Here is a 16,670-nt window from a genome sequence, read left to right on the forward strand (position 1 = left end):
GGATGCTCCAGTCCCCCCCCCCCCCACCCCACCCCACACAGTCCAAAGATGTGCAAGTTAGGTGGATTGGCCAAGCTAAATTGCCCACCGTGTCTTTGGATGTCCAGGCTAGGTGGGTTAGCCATGGGAAATGCGAGGTTACAGGAATAGGATAGGGGGGGTGAGTCTCTGTGGGATGCTGTTCAGAGGGTTGGTGTGGACACAATGGGCTGAATGGCCGGCTTCCACACTGTGTAGTGATTCTGTGATTCAATACAGGCCCATTGAGTCTATGTGTTGCTGGAAAAGCGCAGCAGGTCAGGCAGCATCCAAGGGACAGGAGAATCGACGTTTTGGGCATAAGCCCTTCTTCAGGAAGGGCTCCTGAAGAAGGGCTTATGCCTGAAACGTCGATTCTCCTGTTCCTTGGATGCTGCCTGACCTGCTGCGCTTTTCCAGCAACACATTTTCAGCTCTGATCTCCAGCATCTGCAGACCTCACTTTCTCCTCCATTGAGTCTATGCCAGTATTCAAGCACCTGTTTACTTTAATCCAATTCCCCAGCTCCTGGTCATGTATGCTATGGCATTCTGAGGTATTCATCGAAATACATCTTAAATCTTACAGTGGTTCTTGCGTCTACCAACCTTTTCAGGCAGGAAGTTCCCGATAACCACCACCCTCCAGGTAAAATAAATTCTCCTTAGGTCCCTTCCAAACCTCACTGAGTTTGCGTTAGTTTCCAAATTACAGCTTGTTTTAAGGTGTCTCACACTGTGAGATGCTGTGTGAATATTAGAGTGGTGACCACTCAACATTTCAAAAGTTCATATCAGTTCATTCTTAAAGTTGCAAATATATGTATTTGGTGCATGATCTTCGTCATTAGGAGCAGAGCTCTGTGTTTCCAGCCCGGACACTCAAATTGAAATAGCTTTTCGTCAGCTTTGTTTCCCTTACAAAAGGAGACACTTAATCAGAGGCAAAATCATTGGGATCCAGCTGCTCTACTCACTGAAACTGACATCCAAATGCTTGGAAGAAATTGCTTTGAGCAATACGTTTCCCAGTTGTCAGAAGTGGCGATTGCATTTTTTAAAAAGTTCTTTATGGTAGTTATTTTAAAAAGCCTAATTTTACACCTGAACGTATTGATAAAATCCCACAGGAATTCTGATCCGTACAACTATAATGGAATTTCATAGAAACCCTTTGATATAAGGAGATTTCTGATTTCCAAGAAATGATGTTAGGCTGTGTGACCATCCTTTATCTTTAATAACAGGATATAATGTGGAGACTTGTTCTCCGTCAGTTATTTCTGTCTTCTACGATTGGGATATTGCATGTAGTTTCAGGAGGTGACTCCACTGTTGACCTGTAAAACCCTACCTCCTCCTACAGCCAGAGCGAATTAACCCGGAGGTGAATCAGAAGGGCTACAGTGTTAAGTCTGACATCTGGAGTCTGGGAATCACCATGGTAAGTGTTTACCCTGGAAATGATTCAACATCAGAACTGACATTTTGTAGTTTATCTTTAGATATTTAAACAAGAGTGCAACTGATCACTATATCCTGCGACAGTAAGTCATTGTCTGAGCACCAGTATGAATTTATTGTCTTGTTGGTTTATTTTTAGCTATACTGTACAGACCTACAAAAGAAGAGACCAAATTGAGAGCAATTCCCAACAGCTAAAATAAAGCCATTCTTAGAAACAAATGGAAACAAGTGCATTATTTGACCTCAGTGCAATGGCCTGAAATGAGAAGTCATGCCAAGTACTACAGAATCCTTTGAAAGGATTACTTTTTAATTTTATTTAGTGTTGCCAGTTTGAAGAACATTTATTTGCTGCCATAGAGATGTACAATATGGAAACAGTCCTTTTTGTTCAACTCGTCTATGCTGACCAGATATCCTCACTGATCTAGTTCCATTTGTCAGCATTTGGCCCATATCCTTCTAAACCTTTCCTATTAATTTGCAATCCTTTCAAATGTTGTAATTGAACCAGCTTTCACCACATCTTCTGGCAGTTCATTCCATACACACATCACTCTCTGTGTGAAAAGGTTGCCCCTTAGGACCCTTTGAAATCTTTTCACTCTCACCCTAAACCTATGCTGTGCAGTTCTGAACTCCTCTACGCCAGGAAAAAAGACCTTGGTCCCTCATGATTTTATAAACCTCTGTAAGGTCACCCCTCAGCCTCCAATGTTCCAGGGAAAAATAGCCCAAGCTTCTCCCAATATCTCAAACCCTCCAAGCCTGGCAACATCCTTGTAAATCTTTTTTGAACCCTTTCAATTTTCACAACATCCTTCTTATAGCAGAGATAACAGAATTGCACACAATATTCTAAAAGTGACCGAACTACTATCCTGTGCAGCCACAACATGACCTTCCAACTCCTATAATCAATGCACTGACCAATAAAGGCAAGCATACCAATGCTTTCTTTATTATCCTATCTACCAAGTATATAAGTCCTGTTAAGGTTTGCTTTCCCAAAATGCAGCACCTCACATTTATCTATATTAAACTCCATCTGCCACTTCTCAGCCCGTTGACCTACCTGATCAAGAACTTGTTGTAATCTGAGGTAACCTTCTTAGTTGTCCACTACATCTCCAATTTTGGTATTATCTGCAGACTTACTAACTACACCTCCTATATTCACATCCAAATCATTTATATAAATGACAAAAAGTAGTGGACCCAGCATTGATCCTTGTGGCACACTGCTGGTCACAGGCCTCCAGTCTGAAAAGCAACCCTTTACCACCACTCTGCCTTCTACCTTCGAGCTAGTTCTGTATCCAAATGGCTAGTTCTTCCTGTATTCCATGTGATCTAACTTTGCTAACCAGTCTCCCATGAGGAACCATGTTGAACGCCTTACTGAAGTTCAGATAGCACCATCCTCCACTGCTTCATCAATCCTCATCATCACTTCTTCATAAACTCAAAAAACTGCCTTATTCAGTTTTTTCATTTTCTCTAATAATTTTGACATTGACAGGGGATTGCTGCATAGTCTTTCTTTTCCATCATTTTTTATCGAGATCAAAGAGTAGAAAATGCAAGTATTTTTAATTTCAGAGCCTTCAAAGCCTTCTTGTTTCGGCCTGTGTTGGTGGAGGTAACTGGCACTGGCCATGGACCACACAGAACTTTGGGATGGAGTTGCTGTACTGTTCCAGGTCAACACAGTTTGGCCAAATCTGCTCTATCAGCAAACAATGGGTGAAATTTCAAAATAAATGAATTATTCCTAAAGAATCCTTGTTCCTGTTTTCTGCAATTTGTCACATCAGTGAAGATGTCTGAATAATTCTCACCCACTCAACTGACCACATTCCCAAGTTGGAATTACAAGATTCTGCTACTGTGCAAGATTGAGATAGCCCTTTGAATTATTTTCCTAAACAGACAGTACTCGCATTTTGAGCAGGGTTTCTCTGATCCAAAAGTATAATTAAGAAAGTGACAAGTGTACATAAACAAAACCATGAAATGGTTCAGTATGGTTTTCTTCAAGTCCTTTTCTGCTGTATTTGTCATCTTTATAAGGTTATTTCTTACTGATAATAAAACATTTTAGATGTATTAATAACAATGCATTCCCTCTCGAAGAAATCAAGGATCACTTTTTCTGTATGTAAAGAAAAGGACATGAATAATTGGACAGTGTAAACCATAATTATGTTGTTTCCTTCAAGGGTTTACTCTCGAGATAATACAACTGAATTCTGTTGAAACTGTAACTGAACAAGCAATTTTATTATGTGCACTTTCGGTGCAATTTCTTGATAATGTATTTATTTAGCTTGGAACTGATGATAAATAGTCGATTATTCAAAATTCTGATGTTTGAGTGTTTTATGCTGCAACTGTTAATTAACAGAATTGTGTAAACCTGAGAAATCAAAAAATCAAGTACTGGAGAAACTTGACTAATCTGTAGAGAGAGAAACAGAGTTAACGTTTAGAGTCAGATATGTTCTGACAAAGAGTCACCCCAGACTCAAAACATTAATTCCCTTTCTCTCTCCACAGATGCTGCTACACCTGCTGAGTCTCTTTCATTTTCTACTTTTATTTCATGTGTCCAGCATCTGTTATGCTTTGCTTTTATGTAAACTCCCTGAGGTACTGTTCATTGAAGGGATTGTTCAAAGTGCACGGACAGAGTGTAACTCCTGTCTTCTCTCAGTCTAAAGCTCAGAATCTTCTGATGGGGTGCACCATGTCCTAGTAACGCCTACCTGTCTTCCTAGCCTTGGTTGTATATGGGCAACAGATACCATGGATTTCGATCTGCAAAGAGTCACTGAACTGGGTTTGGAAATGTTTGGGGGTTGGCTTTGAGGAGTCGCCTTTTGAAAGAACATGAGCCAGCCATACTTTCTGTTGGGAATCTATTTGATTTAAAACCGATATCTGAAAGAGTTTTATGTTTGTGGACAGAAAGGTGTTTGAAACCCTTGCATGACAGAAATCAGCAGACCCAGCTCTTTGCCTTTCCTTACACCTACCTCCACTGACTAACTGAAAACATGGTCATGCACACTATGAAAATATCCATAAACACGCTACCTATTTCAGCAAGAAACTGGTTCAGATCCGTTGAGCAGGCGATCTACATTTTCAACCAGCCCTGTGTGACTCGGTAAGGTGTCATTTCTCACCCACACTTACTTTGTCTCGGCAAGGCAATGGTGAGCTGCTTCCTTGAGCATAATGATGGTGCCCCCACGATGTTATTAAGTAGTGATCTCCAGGCTTTTGTCCTGGCAAAATTAGTGGTGGAAATGCCATGTAAGGAATGTTTTCATTACAGTACCACTTTCCCTCCGTCTAGTACTTGAGATATTGTTAGTTTGTCGAGCACTTGAAATGTTGTTATTTCTGAGTAACTTTACCTGAAAATGCCCATTGCAGCATGAGGATTGGCGTTTGTGCTCACCAGTTTTCCTCATGGACATTAATGCTGGCCGTATGTGTATTCTGTTTAGATTGAGATGGCGATCTTGCGATTCCCATATGATTCATGGGGCACCCCTTTCCAGCAGCTCAAACAGGTGGTGGAAGAGCCTTCTCCCCAGCTTCCCGCTGACAGATTCTCCAAAGAGTTTGTCGACTTCAGTGCCAAGTGGTAAGAACACTCGTCAGCTGGAAATGTCACCTCTGTTCTCAAATTCCTGGAGTTTTGAAATTCTTGGTGCTCCTACTCTTTAGACATTAAAATACGGAGTTGTTTTGGTCTTAGACCTAAGCAGTCAGTATATTGTTTGTTACAATTTTAGAACTGTTGGAACAGTTTGATTGCAGGTACATTTGCAATGCCATCAAGATTCTAGTAAATGAGAATTAACTCACCACCAGAAGTAACCATTAAAGTTTTATCCTACCACAGGTTGTGGGTGGCCTTGACCATTTTTTGCCCTTTAGAAGGTTGTGGTGAGCCAGCTTTTTGAACTGTTGCCATCCATGTGGTGTAGCGACATTCACCATATTGTTTGGAAGCAAGGGAGTTCCAGGATTTGATCCTGCAAACATGAAGGAATAGCATGGAGTCATTAGAGATATACAGCAAGGGAAGAGAAAAACGGTCCAACCCATCCTTGCTCGACCACATATCTTAACCCAATCTAGTCCCCATTTGCCAACACTTGGCCAATTCTCTCTAACCCTTCCTATTCACATACACAGTTTAAAGACATCAAGATGGGTAACGCAATATCAAGCTGGGATAGTGTGTATTTGGAGGGAAGGTTGCAAGTGATGGTGTTCTGTTGCTTTTCTTGCCCTTGCCCTTCACTGTGGGAGAGGTTGTGGGTTTGGAAGGTATTTTCAAAGGAGCATTGGTGAGTTGTTGAGGCACACCTTGTAGATGATGCTGCTTCCAAAGTGCATTGGTGATAAAGGAATGTTGTGGGTGATGGATGGGGAGTTCATCAACTGGGCTGCTTTGCTGTGTTGGTGTCGTTACTTTGGAGTGTTGTTGGAACTGCTGTCATTCAAGCAGGTGGAGAGTATTCCATCCTAATTTATGCTTTACAGACCATCTTTGGGAAGTCAGGAACTAAGTTACTTGCTTCAGAATTCCAAGACTCTAACCTGCTCAGTAGGTACAGTATTTTAATAGTTAGTCCTGTTCAGTTTTGGGTCAGTGCAGACCAATGCAGACTTGGTACGCAGACAGTGGGAAATTCAGTGATGGTATTGTTGTTGGATTCTCTCCTGTTTTGAGATGGTCATTGTCTGGCTCTTGTGTGATGTAAATGTTACATTGCCAATTATCAGTATAAGTCTGAATGTTGTTCATATCCTCCTCCATATAGACACAGGATGCTTCAATATCTGAGGAGCTGCGAATGGCACTAAACATTGTCCAATCATAAGTGAACAACCCTGTTCTGACCTTATCATGGGAGGTATACGTAGCTTCTGTGAAGTGGTCCAGTGTTTACAGATAAAAATAATACCTTGGATTTGTATTGTGCCCACCATAGTTGTGGGACGAAACATTAATCCTGGGGAACCATCCAAAATGACAGTGGATGTACACAATCCTACAGCACTATTTGAAATGGCACTCATGCTCTCCCCAGGATCCTAATCAAAGAAACCTTTCAGCTAACATCATGAAAATAAATCATTAGCAGTCACTGTTTTTCTGTCCAAATTTACGGCCGTGTTTCCTGCATTACAATACTTAATTGACTGTAAGACATTCTGCGACACTCCTGAGATTGTCTTTGCTTCCTATCTTTTGTTCCACCATGAAGCATTTTATTGTCTTTATTCTTTCATGAGATGTAAGTGTCACTGGCTAGGCCAGCTTCTATTGCTCCCTAACTGGGCAAAGACCAGTTAGGGGTCACCCACCTCTCGATGGGTGTGTCTCGATGTAGACCAGACCATGTAAGGATGTTAGACTTCCTTCCCTGAGGGACATTAGTGAACTAGGTGGTTTTTCGCAACCAGTAACAATGACTACATGGTTGCCACTAAATCAGCTTTTATTTAATTCCAGAGTTTTATTGAATTCTATTCCACCAGTTGCCAGGTTGGGATTCAAACTGTTGTCCCCAGGAAATTAATCTGAGGTTCTGGAATACTAGTCCAATGACACTCCACTATGCCATTGCGCCCCATTTGAACTGATTATAGTCAAATGTAGCCACTTACTTCCTGTTTGAGAGTTGATGCAGGAAGAAATATTGACCGAAACAGGAGTAAATAAATCTTTGCTCCTCCTCCAAGTGACGTCAGAGAGGATTTAGCATTCACTTCAGTACCGCAGTTGGCCAATGTCATCTCAGTTTAATGTCTGACTGGAAAAATGGTACCTCTAAAACCATACCTGCTCAGCACAGGATAAAATAGACTGACAAGCAGCTTGTATTGAATCTCTTTAAACTTTTAAGAGAAATTACTTGACGACCAGGAGTTTGGCTGGTATTGGCAGAGCCGTTGGATGTTTTAAAGGAAAACTGAGTAAAGGTTTGATGTAGGCACAAATATATTGCACTGGGGTTAGTCTTAGTTGGACTGAGTGGCCTTATTCTGTGCTGACGTATTCTTGTTTCCCGTGGGAGAAGCCTAATATTATAAAATGTAACGTGTTCTCTGCAGTTGTAGTTGGAGGCAGCTATTTTCATGTTGGAGGGGTTAATGGAATTTTTCATTTTTACCAAAAGGGCAACAAATTTGGTAAGTTACCTCATACTTCTCAGGAGGATTCGTTTTGTAGACCTCCCTTTACACTTGCATATAAATATAGATATGAAAGACACGGACATTCTGACGATTAATTGAATGATGTATTTTATATATTTCAGGTATGAGTTATAATGCATTAATGAAATTCAAACTGCCTATTTTGACAAGTTGAGCTCTGTTATAAAGTTGAAAATAGCAACTTTTAGTGTGCCTTTTAAGCTAGCAACAGAAAGTATAATCCTTTCATTAATGATTGTCTGTATCTAATTCTGCTACCAAATCCTTCCTCAACACAAAGTTCATAATACCATATCAGTAACTGTCCTGGTTTGATTTAATGGCAGAAGTAACAGGAAGTTTGTCTCTGTTTTTAGACACTAGATTCCTGCATGAGCTTCTTTTTAAGAATTGATGCAATGCTTCCTGTGTAAACTTAGTCACTAGTTTTGGTTTCATATGTCATTTCTTTTTACCGAATTGTATTTTCGGAACAGCACGCAGTTCACAGGAAATACCAGGAAACTGTACTGAGACTGACCTGGTCGGATTGTAGGAATACTCCATCTCAATTGGCCTTCCAATTTAAACCTTCCAGTACCTTTTAATAGCATCCATCAAAATATTTCCTGTTGAGCCATTGAATGCAGGATAAAGAGGGATGAATATGGCACTTTGTGAATTTGAAATGGTCATGATACTGAACGTTGCTCTGACAATGGGAGGAATTAATAAGGACATAAGAACTAGGAGCAGGAGTAGGCCATCTTGCCCTTCGAGCCTGCTCCGCCATTCAGTAAGATCATGGCTGATCTTTTCATGGACTCAGCTTCACTTACTGGGCTGTTCTCCATAACTCTTAACTCCTTTACTGTTCAAATATTGTCTATTTTGAAATGCCCATCAGCCATGATTGTGGGCGGCACGGTGGCACAGTGGTTAGCACTGCTGCCTCACAGCGCCTGAGACCCGGGTTCATTTCCCGACTCAGGCGACAGACTGTGTGGAGTTTGCACGTTCTCCCCGTGTCTGCGTGGGTTTCCTCCGGGTGCTCCGGTTTCCTCCCACAGTCCAAAGATGTGTGGGTCAGGTGAATTGGCCATGCTAAATTGTCCGTAGTGTTAGGTAAGGGGTAAATGTAGGGGTATGGGTGGGTTTCGCTTCGGCGGGTCGGTGTGGACTTGTTGGGCCGAATGGCCTTACTTCCACTCCTATGTCTTATGGTCTTATGGTCTTATTGCTGCTTTAAAAACATTCAATGAAGTAGCCTCAACTGCTTCACTGGGCAGGGAATTCTACAGATTCAGAACTCTTTAGGTGAAGATGTTCCTCCTCAACTCAGTCCTAAATCTGCTCCTCCTCATTTTGAGGCAAAGCTCCCGCCTTCTAGTTTCACCCACCAGTGGAAACAACATCCCTGTTTCCATCCTATCTATTCCCCTTGTAATTTTATATGTTTTTGTAAGATCCTCCCTTTCCAATCTTCCAAATTCCAATGATTATAGTCCCAGTCTACTCAATTTCTTCTCAAACAACCCTCTCCACTCTGGAATCAACCTAGTGAAACTCCTCTGCACCCCCTGCAGTGCCAGTACACCCTTTTCTTGAGTAAACGTTTAAAATGGAAGAGAATGACTTGAGATGTAGGGCAAAATCTTAGAGGTCTGAGTGACATTGAACTGTGGCGAATCTTGAGTCGGAATTGGGTGCAAAGTCTGGCAAAGCCCATCAGGACCATCCCACTCCATCATTTATGCTTTTGACAAGTGGTGCAGTGAGTTTCTCACCAAGCAGTGGTGAGTTGCTCATTACGGGGCATTGTTGATGGTTAAATGTGTTATTAATGCCACAACTCACCTCCATAGATGTTCTGCTTCTTATCAAAGCAAATTCAACAAACAGGCTAGATTTCGAGAAAGCTCATTTCGAGAAATCAGGCATTCAGCAAGGCACCTCAAAGGAAGTTAGGTCATAAGATAAGAGCCCATGGTTTTGGTGGGGCTATTTTGACCTGATATAGGATTGGCTAACAGGCAGGAAGCAGAAAATGGGGATAAGATACCTTTTTCAGGTTGGTAACCTGTAACCAGTGGGATTCTACCGGGATCAGTGCTGGAACTGCAACTGTTTACAAAATGTATTAATGACTAGGAGGAAGGAAGCAAATGTATTGCAGTCTAATTTGCAGATATAATATAAAATTAAATGAAAGGCGAGATGCAAGAGGGACACATACAGTTTTGTGTCAAGATATTGATAGCTTAAGTAAGTGGACGAAAAGTTGGCAAATGGAGTACCATTTCCAGTCCAAGTAGGAAACGTGAAATTGTTCATTTTGTAAACAAAGAACAAATAAAATTTACAGTCCAGGAACAGGCCCTTCGGTCCTCCAAGCCTGAGCCAATCCAAATGTACTGTCTAAACCTGTCAGTCAATTCCTAATCATCTGTATCCCTCTACTCCCCACCTACTCATGCATCTGTCCATACGCATCTTAAATGAATCTACTGTGCCTGCCTCTACCACCTCTGCTGGCAACGCGTTCCAGACGCCCACCACCCTTTGTGTGAAGTACTTGCTGCATGTATCCCCCTTAAACTTTCCATCTCTCACCTTGAAAGCATGACCTCTCGTTATTGAATCCTTCACCCTGGGAAAAAGCTTGTGTCTCTCTACTCTGTCTATACCTTCATGATTTTGTAAACCTCAATCAGGTCCCCCCATAATCTTCTTTTTTCTAATGAAAATAAACCTAACCTACTCAACCTCTCTTCCTAGCTAGCATCTTCCATACCAGGCAACATCCTCGTAAACCTTCTCTGCACCCTCTCCAAAGCGTCCACATCCTTTTGGTAATGTGGCGACCAAAACTGAACGCAGTATTCTAAATGCGGCCAAACCACTGTCTTGTACAATTTTAACTTGACTTGCCAGCTCTTATACTCAATACCCCGTCCAATGAAGGCAAGCATACTATATGGCTTCTTGACCACACTATCCACCTGTGCAGCAACCTTCAGGGTACAATGGACCTGAACTCCCAGATCTCTGTGCCCATCAACTTTTCCCTAGGCTCTTCCGTTCATTGTATAATTCGCTGTAGAATTAGTCTTGCCTAAATGCATTACCTCACATTTGTCTGGATTGAAATCTATCTGCCACTTTTCCGTCCAACTCTCCAGTCTATCTATATCCTCCTGTATTCCCTGACAGTCCCTTGTGCTTTCTGCTACTCCACCAGTCTTCGTATCATCTGCAAACTTACTGATTATACCAACAGTGTCCTCTTCCAGATAATTTATGTATATTACGAACAACAGTGGCCCCAACACTGACCCCTGTGGACCACCACTGGTCACCTTTCTCCATTTTGAGAAACTCCCTTCAACTACTACTCTCTGTTTCCTGTTGCTCAACCAGTTCTTTATCCACCTAGTTAGTACACCCTGCATACCATGTGACTTCACTTTCTCCATTAGTCTACCATGGGAAACCTTATCAAATGCCTTACTGAAGTCCATGTGTATGACATCAACAGCCCTTCCTTCATTTATCAATTTGGTCACTTCCTCAAAGAACTTATAAAGTTGGGAAGGTACGATTTCCCCCGCACTAAACGATGTTGCGAATCACTGTTAATCCCATTCTTTTCTAAATATAACTAGACCCTATCCCTCAGTATCCTCTCCAGCAACTTTCCCACCCCCGACATCAGGCTCACTGGTCTGTAGTTACCCGAAATATCCCTACTACCCTTCTTATACAGGGGGATAATATGAGCAACCTTCCAGTCCTCCGGCACCTCACCTGTATTTAAGGATGCCACAAAGATATCTGTCAGGTCCCCAGCTATTTTCTCTCTCGCCTCCCTCAGCAACTTGGGATAGATCCCATCCGGTCCTGGAGATTTGTCCATCTTAATAACCTCTAGCCTACCCAACACATCTTCCCTACTTATGTCAACATGATCCAGACTAATCAAACTTCTATCGCTAATCTCAAGATTCATCATGTTCCTCTCCTCAGTGGACACTGATGCAAAGTAATCATTCAGAATCTCACACATGCTCTCAGGTTCGACACACAGTCTTCCTTCATGATCCTTTAGTGGACCAATCCTTTCTCTAGTTACCCACTTCCTTCTTATATAAGAATAAAATGCTTTGGGATTCTCCTTAATTCTACGGAAATTAAGCTGTTTCATGACCCCTTTTAGCCCACTTGATTCTTCGTTTAAGACTTGTCCTACTCTTCTGATATTCCTCCAGGGCCCGTTCTGTTCTTAGCTGCCTAGGCCTTACTTCTGCTTCCCTTTTCCTCTTGGAGAATGAAAGAACAGAATATTACTTAAATGGAGAAAAGCTCCAGAAAACTACAGCACAGAGGGACTTGAGGGTGTTTGTTCTCAAAACACAGAAAATACAGAGGTGCAGCATGCAATCATGAAGGCTAATGGAATGTTGGCCTTTATTTCAAAGGGTTTGGAGTAGAATAGTAAGGAAGTCTCCTGCATCTGTACAAGGTGCTGGTCAGACCACGTCTGGAATATTGTGAGCAGTTTCAGTCCCCTTATTTATGAAAGATATTTCATTGGAGGCAATTCAGAAAAGGTTTACTTGGATGATCCCTGGTCTGTTCATGATCAAAGATTAAACAGCTTGTGACTCTACTTCCTCAAGTTTAAAAGAATGAAAAGTGATCTCAGTGAAGCATACAGGGCTTGACAGGATAATGCTGAGAGGATATTTCCTTCATGGGGGATGTCCAGGAGTCGAGAATATCGTCTCATAATAAACAGGCGGCAATTTAAGATTGAGCTGAGGAGGAATTCCTTCTCTGAGTATTGGGTGTCTTTGGAACTCCTTGCCACCGAGAGCTGTTGGGGCAGAGTCCTTGTGTATGTTTAAGGCTGAGATATATTCTCAATCAGGAAGGGATAGCGAGGGAAAAGGCAGGAAAGTGGATGTGAGGAACATTGCATCAGCCATGATTCTATTGAATGATGCAGCAAATGTGAGGGGCCAAATGGCCACCTCCTATTCCTGGTGGCTTCAGCTCACTACTTGCTCCAAGAGATCTCCTTGTGGGACCCTGGGCGCCAACAGGTCAGGACACGCTCCATTTGGGTGAGGTTGGTGACAGCGAGTGAGGGTAGATTTTGCAGGCATCAATGGGAGTGGTAGCGTGAGAGTATTTTTAGGAGGTCAGTACAGCAGCTGAGATAAGTGACTATGAGAATTGCAGAGCTGATGGTGGCATTTAGCTTGGTGCTGCAGGGAAGGACATTGACCTCCTTGATGCCTCACGAGACAGCAGTCCAGATGGCTGAAATAAAACAAAGATGCTGGAAATCTGAAAGAAAAACCAGAAATTACTAGAGAAATGCAGCACGTCTGGCAGCATCTATGAAAGGAAAACAGAGTTCGTGTTTCACAAATGTTCCAGATTCTCCAGAAATTTCTGTTTTTGTTGGAGTTGGCTGAAACTGCTTTAACCTGGACAGGAACCATGGGTCAGGCTGACATAGCCTGGTATCAGTGCCTCCACCGAGGAAAAAGAGAAAGTTCCCTCCCCTTCATCCCTTCCAGGAGGTCGAATGCCCTCGAAGTAGGGTGGTAATTTCCCCCTGTCTGCCATGTCTGGGACAAAATATGCAGGGTAATTCCAGACTGACTCTTCAAAGCTGGCACTTGTGCCAAAGACATCCAGTTAATTTGGGATATCCTGGTCGGGTTGTTCTGGGGATGGGGCTTGGTGAGATGAGTGGTTAATCAGTCAAGTTGATCAGATACAGCGAGGATTGTTGTTGGTCTTGTGATGTAAATCCTTTCAAAAAAACTTGACGCAATTCTCACTTAACCAAAAAAAAGATTCAGTCCATAGTTTTGAACTGATGTTGTAGCAGTGGAACCTCAGTTTGGCGTCAGTGTTGAAAAGAATGAACTGCTTTTTCGCAGAAATAGATTCTGAGAAACTGCTCCCTAATTTCTGATGAGGAACTAAAGAGATGTTGAGACAAGCAGCCACGATAATGAAAGCTCACCATAAAAGCAGCCCTGATGTGGGGCTAAATTTGGTCTGTCACTGCACTCGAGTCAACAGACTCCCTACATACATCTTAAAGAATTCTTACAACTTTGAAATCAGACTGGAATTGTTGTGTGTGTGCACTTACTGTGTTTCTTTGATACTATACCCTGCACTCTTTCCCCAGAGATAGTAAGTCATACAATAGGTTAATGCCTGTCTAGGAAAAGCAGAAAGGATCTTGAACCGAAGGCATCTTGTGTTATTGAGACATATGGATGTACAGCATGAAAACAGACCTGAGGTCTAACTCGTCCATGCTGATCAGATATCCTAAACTAATCTAGTCCCATTTGCCAGCATTTGGCCCATGTCCCTCTAAACCCTTCCAATTCTTGTACCCATCCAGATGCCTTTTAAATGTAATTGTACTAGCCTCTGCCATTTCCTCTGGCAGCTCATTCCATACACGCAGCACCCTCTGTGTGAAAATGTTGTCCCTCAGGTCCCTTTTAAATCTTTTCCCCTCACCTTAAACCTATGCCTTCTAGATTTGGATTCCACTACACTGTAGGTGGGGGGGGGAAATCTACACCGCTGAAGCCAAACGCCAACTCGAGGACACTTCTTCCTACCGCCCCCTTGACCATGACCCCCCCCATCACCAAACTATCATCTCCCAGACCATTCAGAACGTTATCACCTCAGGAGATCTCCCACCCACAGCTTCCAATCTCATAGTCTGGGAACCCCGCACTGCCCAGTTCTACCTTCTTCCCAAGATCCACAAGCCTGACCACCCTGGCCGACCCATTGTCTCAGCATGCTCCTGCCCCACTGAACTCATCTCTACCTACCTTGACACTGTCTTATCCCCCCAGTCCAGGAACTCCCCACATACGTTCGAGACACCACCCACACCCTCCACCACCTCCAAGACTTCCGTTTCCCCAGCCCCAACGCCTCATCTTCACCATGGATGTCCAATTTTTTTCCTCTCCAGACGTCCCCAACAGTGCCCTTCCACTGACACTCTCATTTGTTCGGTCGAACTGGTCCTCACGCTTAACAATTTCTCCTTCGAATTCTCCCACTTCCTCCAGACCAAAGGGATAGCCATGGGCACACATATGGCCCCCAGCTATGCCTGTCTCTTTGTTGGCTACGCAGAACAGTCAATCTTCCGTAATTACACCGGCACCACTCCCCACCTCTTCCTCTGCTACATTGATGACCGCATTGGCGCCACCTCGTGCTCCCGTGAGGAGGTTGAGCAATTCATCAACTTTCACCAACACATTCCACCCTGACCTTAAATTTACCTGGACCATTTCTGACATCTCCCTCCCTTTCCTGGGCCTCTCCATCTCCATTAATGACGACCGACTTGACGCTGACATTTTTTACAAACCCACCGACTCCCACAGCCACCTGGATTACACCTCTTCCCACCCTACCTCTTGCAAAAATGCCATACCGTATTCCCAATTCCTCCGCCTCCACCGTATCTACTCCCAGGAAGACCAGTTCCACCACAGAACACACCAGATGGCCTCCTTCTTTAGAGACCGTAATTTCCCTTCCCATGTGGTTAAAGATGCCCTCCAACGCATCTTATCCACATCCCGCACCTCCGCCCTCAGACCCCACCCCTCCAACCGTAACAAGGACAGAATGCCCCTGGTGCTCACCTTCCACCCTACCAACCTTCGCATAAACCAAATCATCCGCTGACATTTCCGTCACTTCCAAAAAGACCTCACCACCAGGGATATATTTCCCTCCCCACCCCTTTCCGCCTTCCGCAAAGACTATTCCCTCCGTGACTACATGGTCAGGTCCTCGCCCCCCTACAACCCACCCTCCCATCCTGGCACCTTCCCCTGCCACCGCAGGAATTGTAAAACCTGCGACCACCTCCCTCACCTCTATCCAAGGCCCTAAAGGAGCCTTCCACATCCATCAAAGTTTTACCTGCACATCCACTAATATCATTTATTGTATCCGTTGCTCCCAATGCGGTCTCCTCTACGTTGGGGAGACTGGGCGCCTCCTAGCAGAGCGCTTTAGGGAACATCTCCGGGCCACCTGCACCAATCAACCACACCACCCCGTGGCCCAACATTTCAACTCCCCCTCCCACTCTGCCGAGGACATGGAGGTCCTGGGCCTCCTTCACCGCCGCTCCCTCACCACCAGATGCCTGGAGGAAGAATGCCTCATCTTCTGCCTCAGAAAACTTCAACCCCAGGGCATCAATGTGGACTTCAAATTTTTCTCATTTCCCCTTCCCCCACCTCACCCTAGTTCCAAACTTTCAGCTCAGCACTGTCCCCATGACTTGTCCTACCTGCCTACCTCCTTTTCCATCTATCCACTCCACTCTCTCCTCCCTGACCTATCACCTTCATCCCCTCCCCCACTCACCCATTGTACTCTATGCTACTTTCTCCCCACCCCCACCCTCCCCTAGCTTATCTCTCCACGCTTCAGGCTCTCTGCCTTTATTCCTGATAAAGGGCTTTTGCCCGAAACGTCAATTTCGCTGCTCCTTGAATGCTACCTGAACTGCTGTGCTCTTCCAGCACCACTAATCCAGAATCTGGTTTCCAGCATCTGCAGTCATTGTTTTTACCCCAGGGAAAACACCCTGGCTATTCATCCCATCTATGCCTCTCATGATCTTGTAGAGGTTTAAAAAAAATCACCTTTCAACCTCCGATGCTCCAGGGAAAGAATCCCCAGCCTATTTCCAATTTCTAGCATTTGCAGTGTTCATGTGCTGCATTTAATTATGAACGACTGACCCACCTCATCTTTGTGGGTTAAATATCAAAGCTAAGAAGGCTGAAAATCAATTTGTAATTGCTAACTTAGAGAGAAAAGACATTATAAAATGCAACCAAAATCCCATCATACTCAATAAAATG

At 43.5% G+C, this 16,670-nt stretch overlaps 1 protein-coding gene across 1 annotated transcript in view; it reads left to right on the forward strand.

Moving 5' to 3' along the window:
* map2k6 (mitogen-activated protein kinase kinase 6) overlaps nt 1-16,670 on the forward strand; it is a 125,010-nt gene that overhangs the window by 75,826 nt on the left and 32,514 nt on the right. The window contains exons 9-10 of the mRNA XM_060844481.1: nt 1,385-1,462; nt 5,004-5,143. Of these exons, the coding sequence (XP_060700464.1) occupies nt 1,385-1,462; nt 5,004-5,143 (218 nt within the window). The remainder of the gene's footprint in view (nt 1-1,384; nt 1,463-5,003; nt 5,144-16,670) is intronic.

This window comes from Hemiscyllium ocellatum, chromosome 25 (assembly GCF_020745735.1).
Source record: "Hemiscyllium ocellatum isolate sHemOce1 chromosome 25, sHemOce1.pat.X.cur, whole genome shotgun sequence".
Classification (NCBI taxonomy): Eukaryota; Metazoa; Chordata; class Chondrichthyes; order Orectolobiformes; family Hemiscylliidae; genus Hemiscyllium; species Hemiscyllium ocellatum.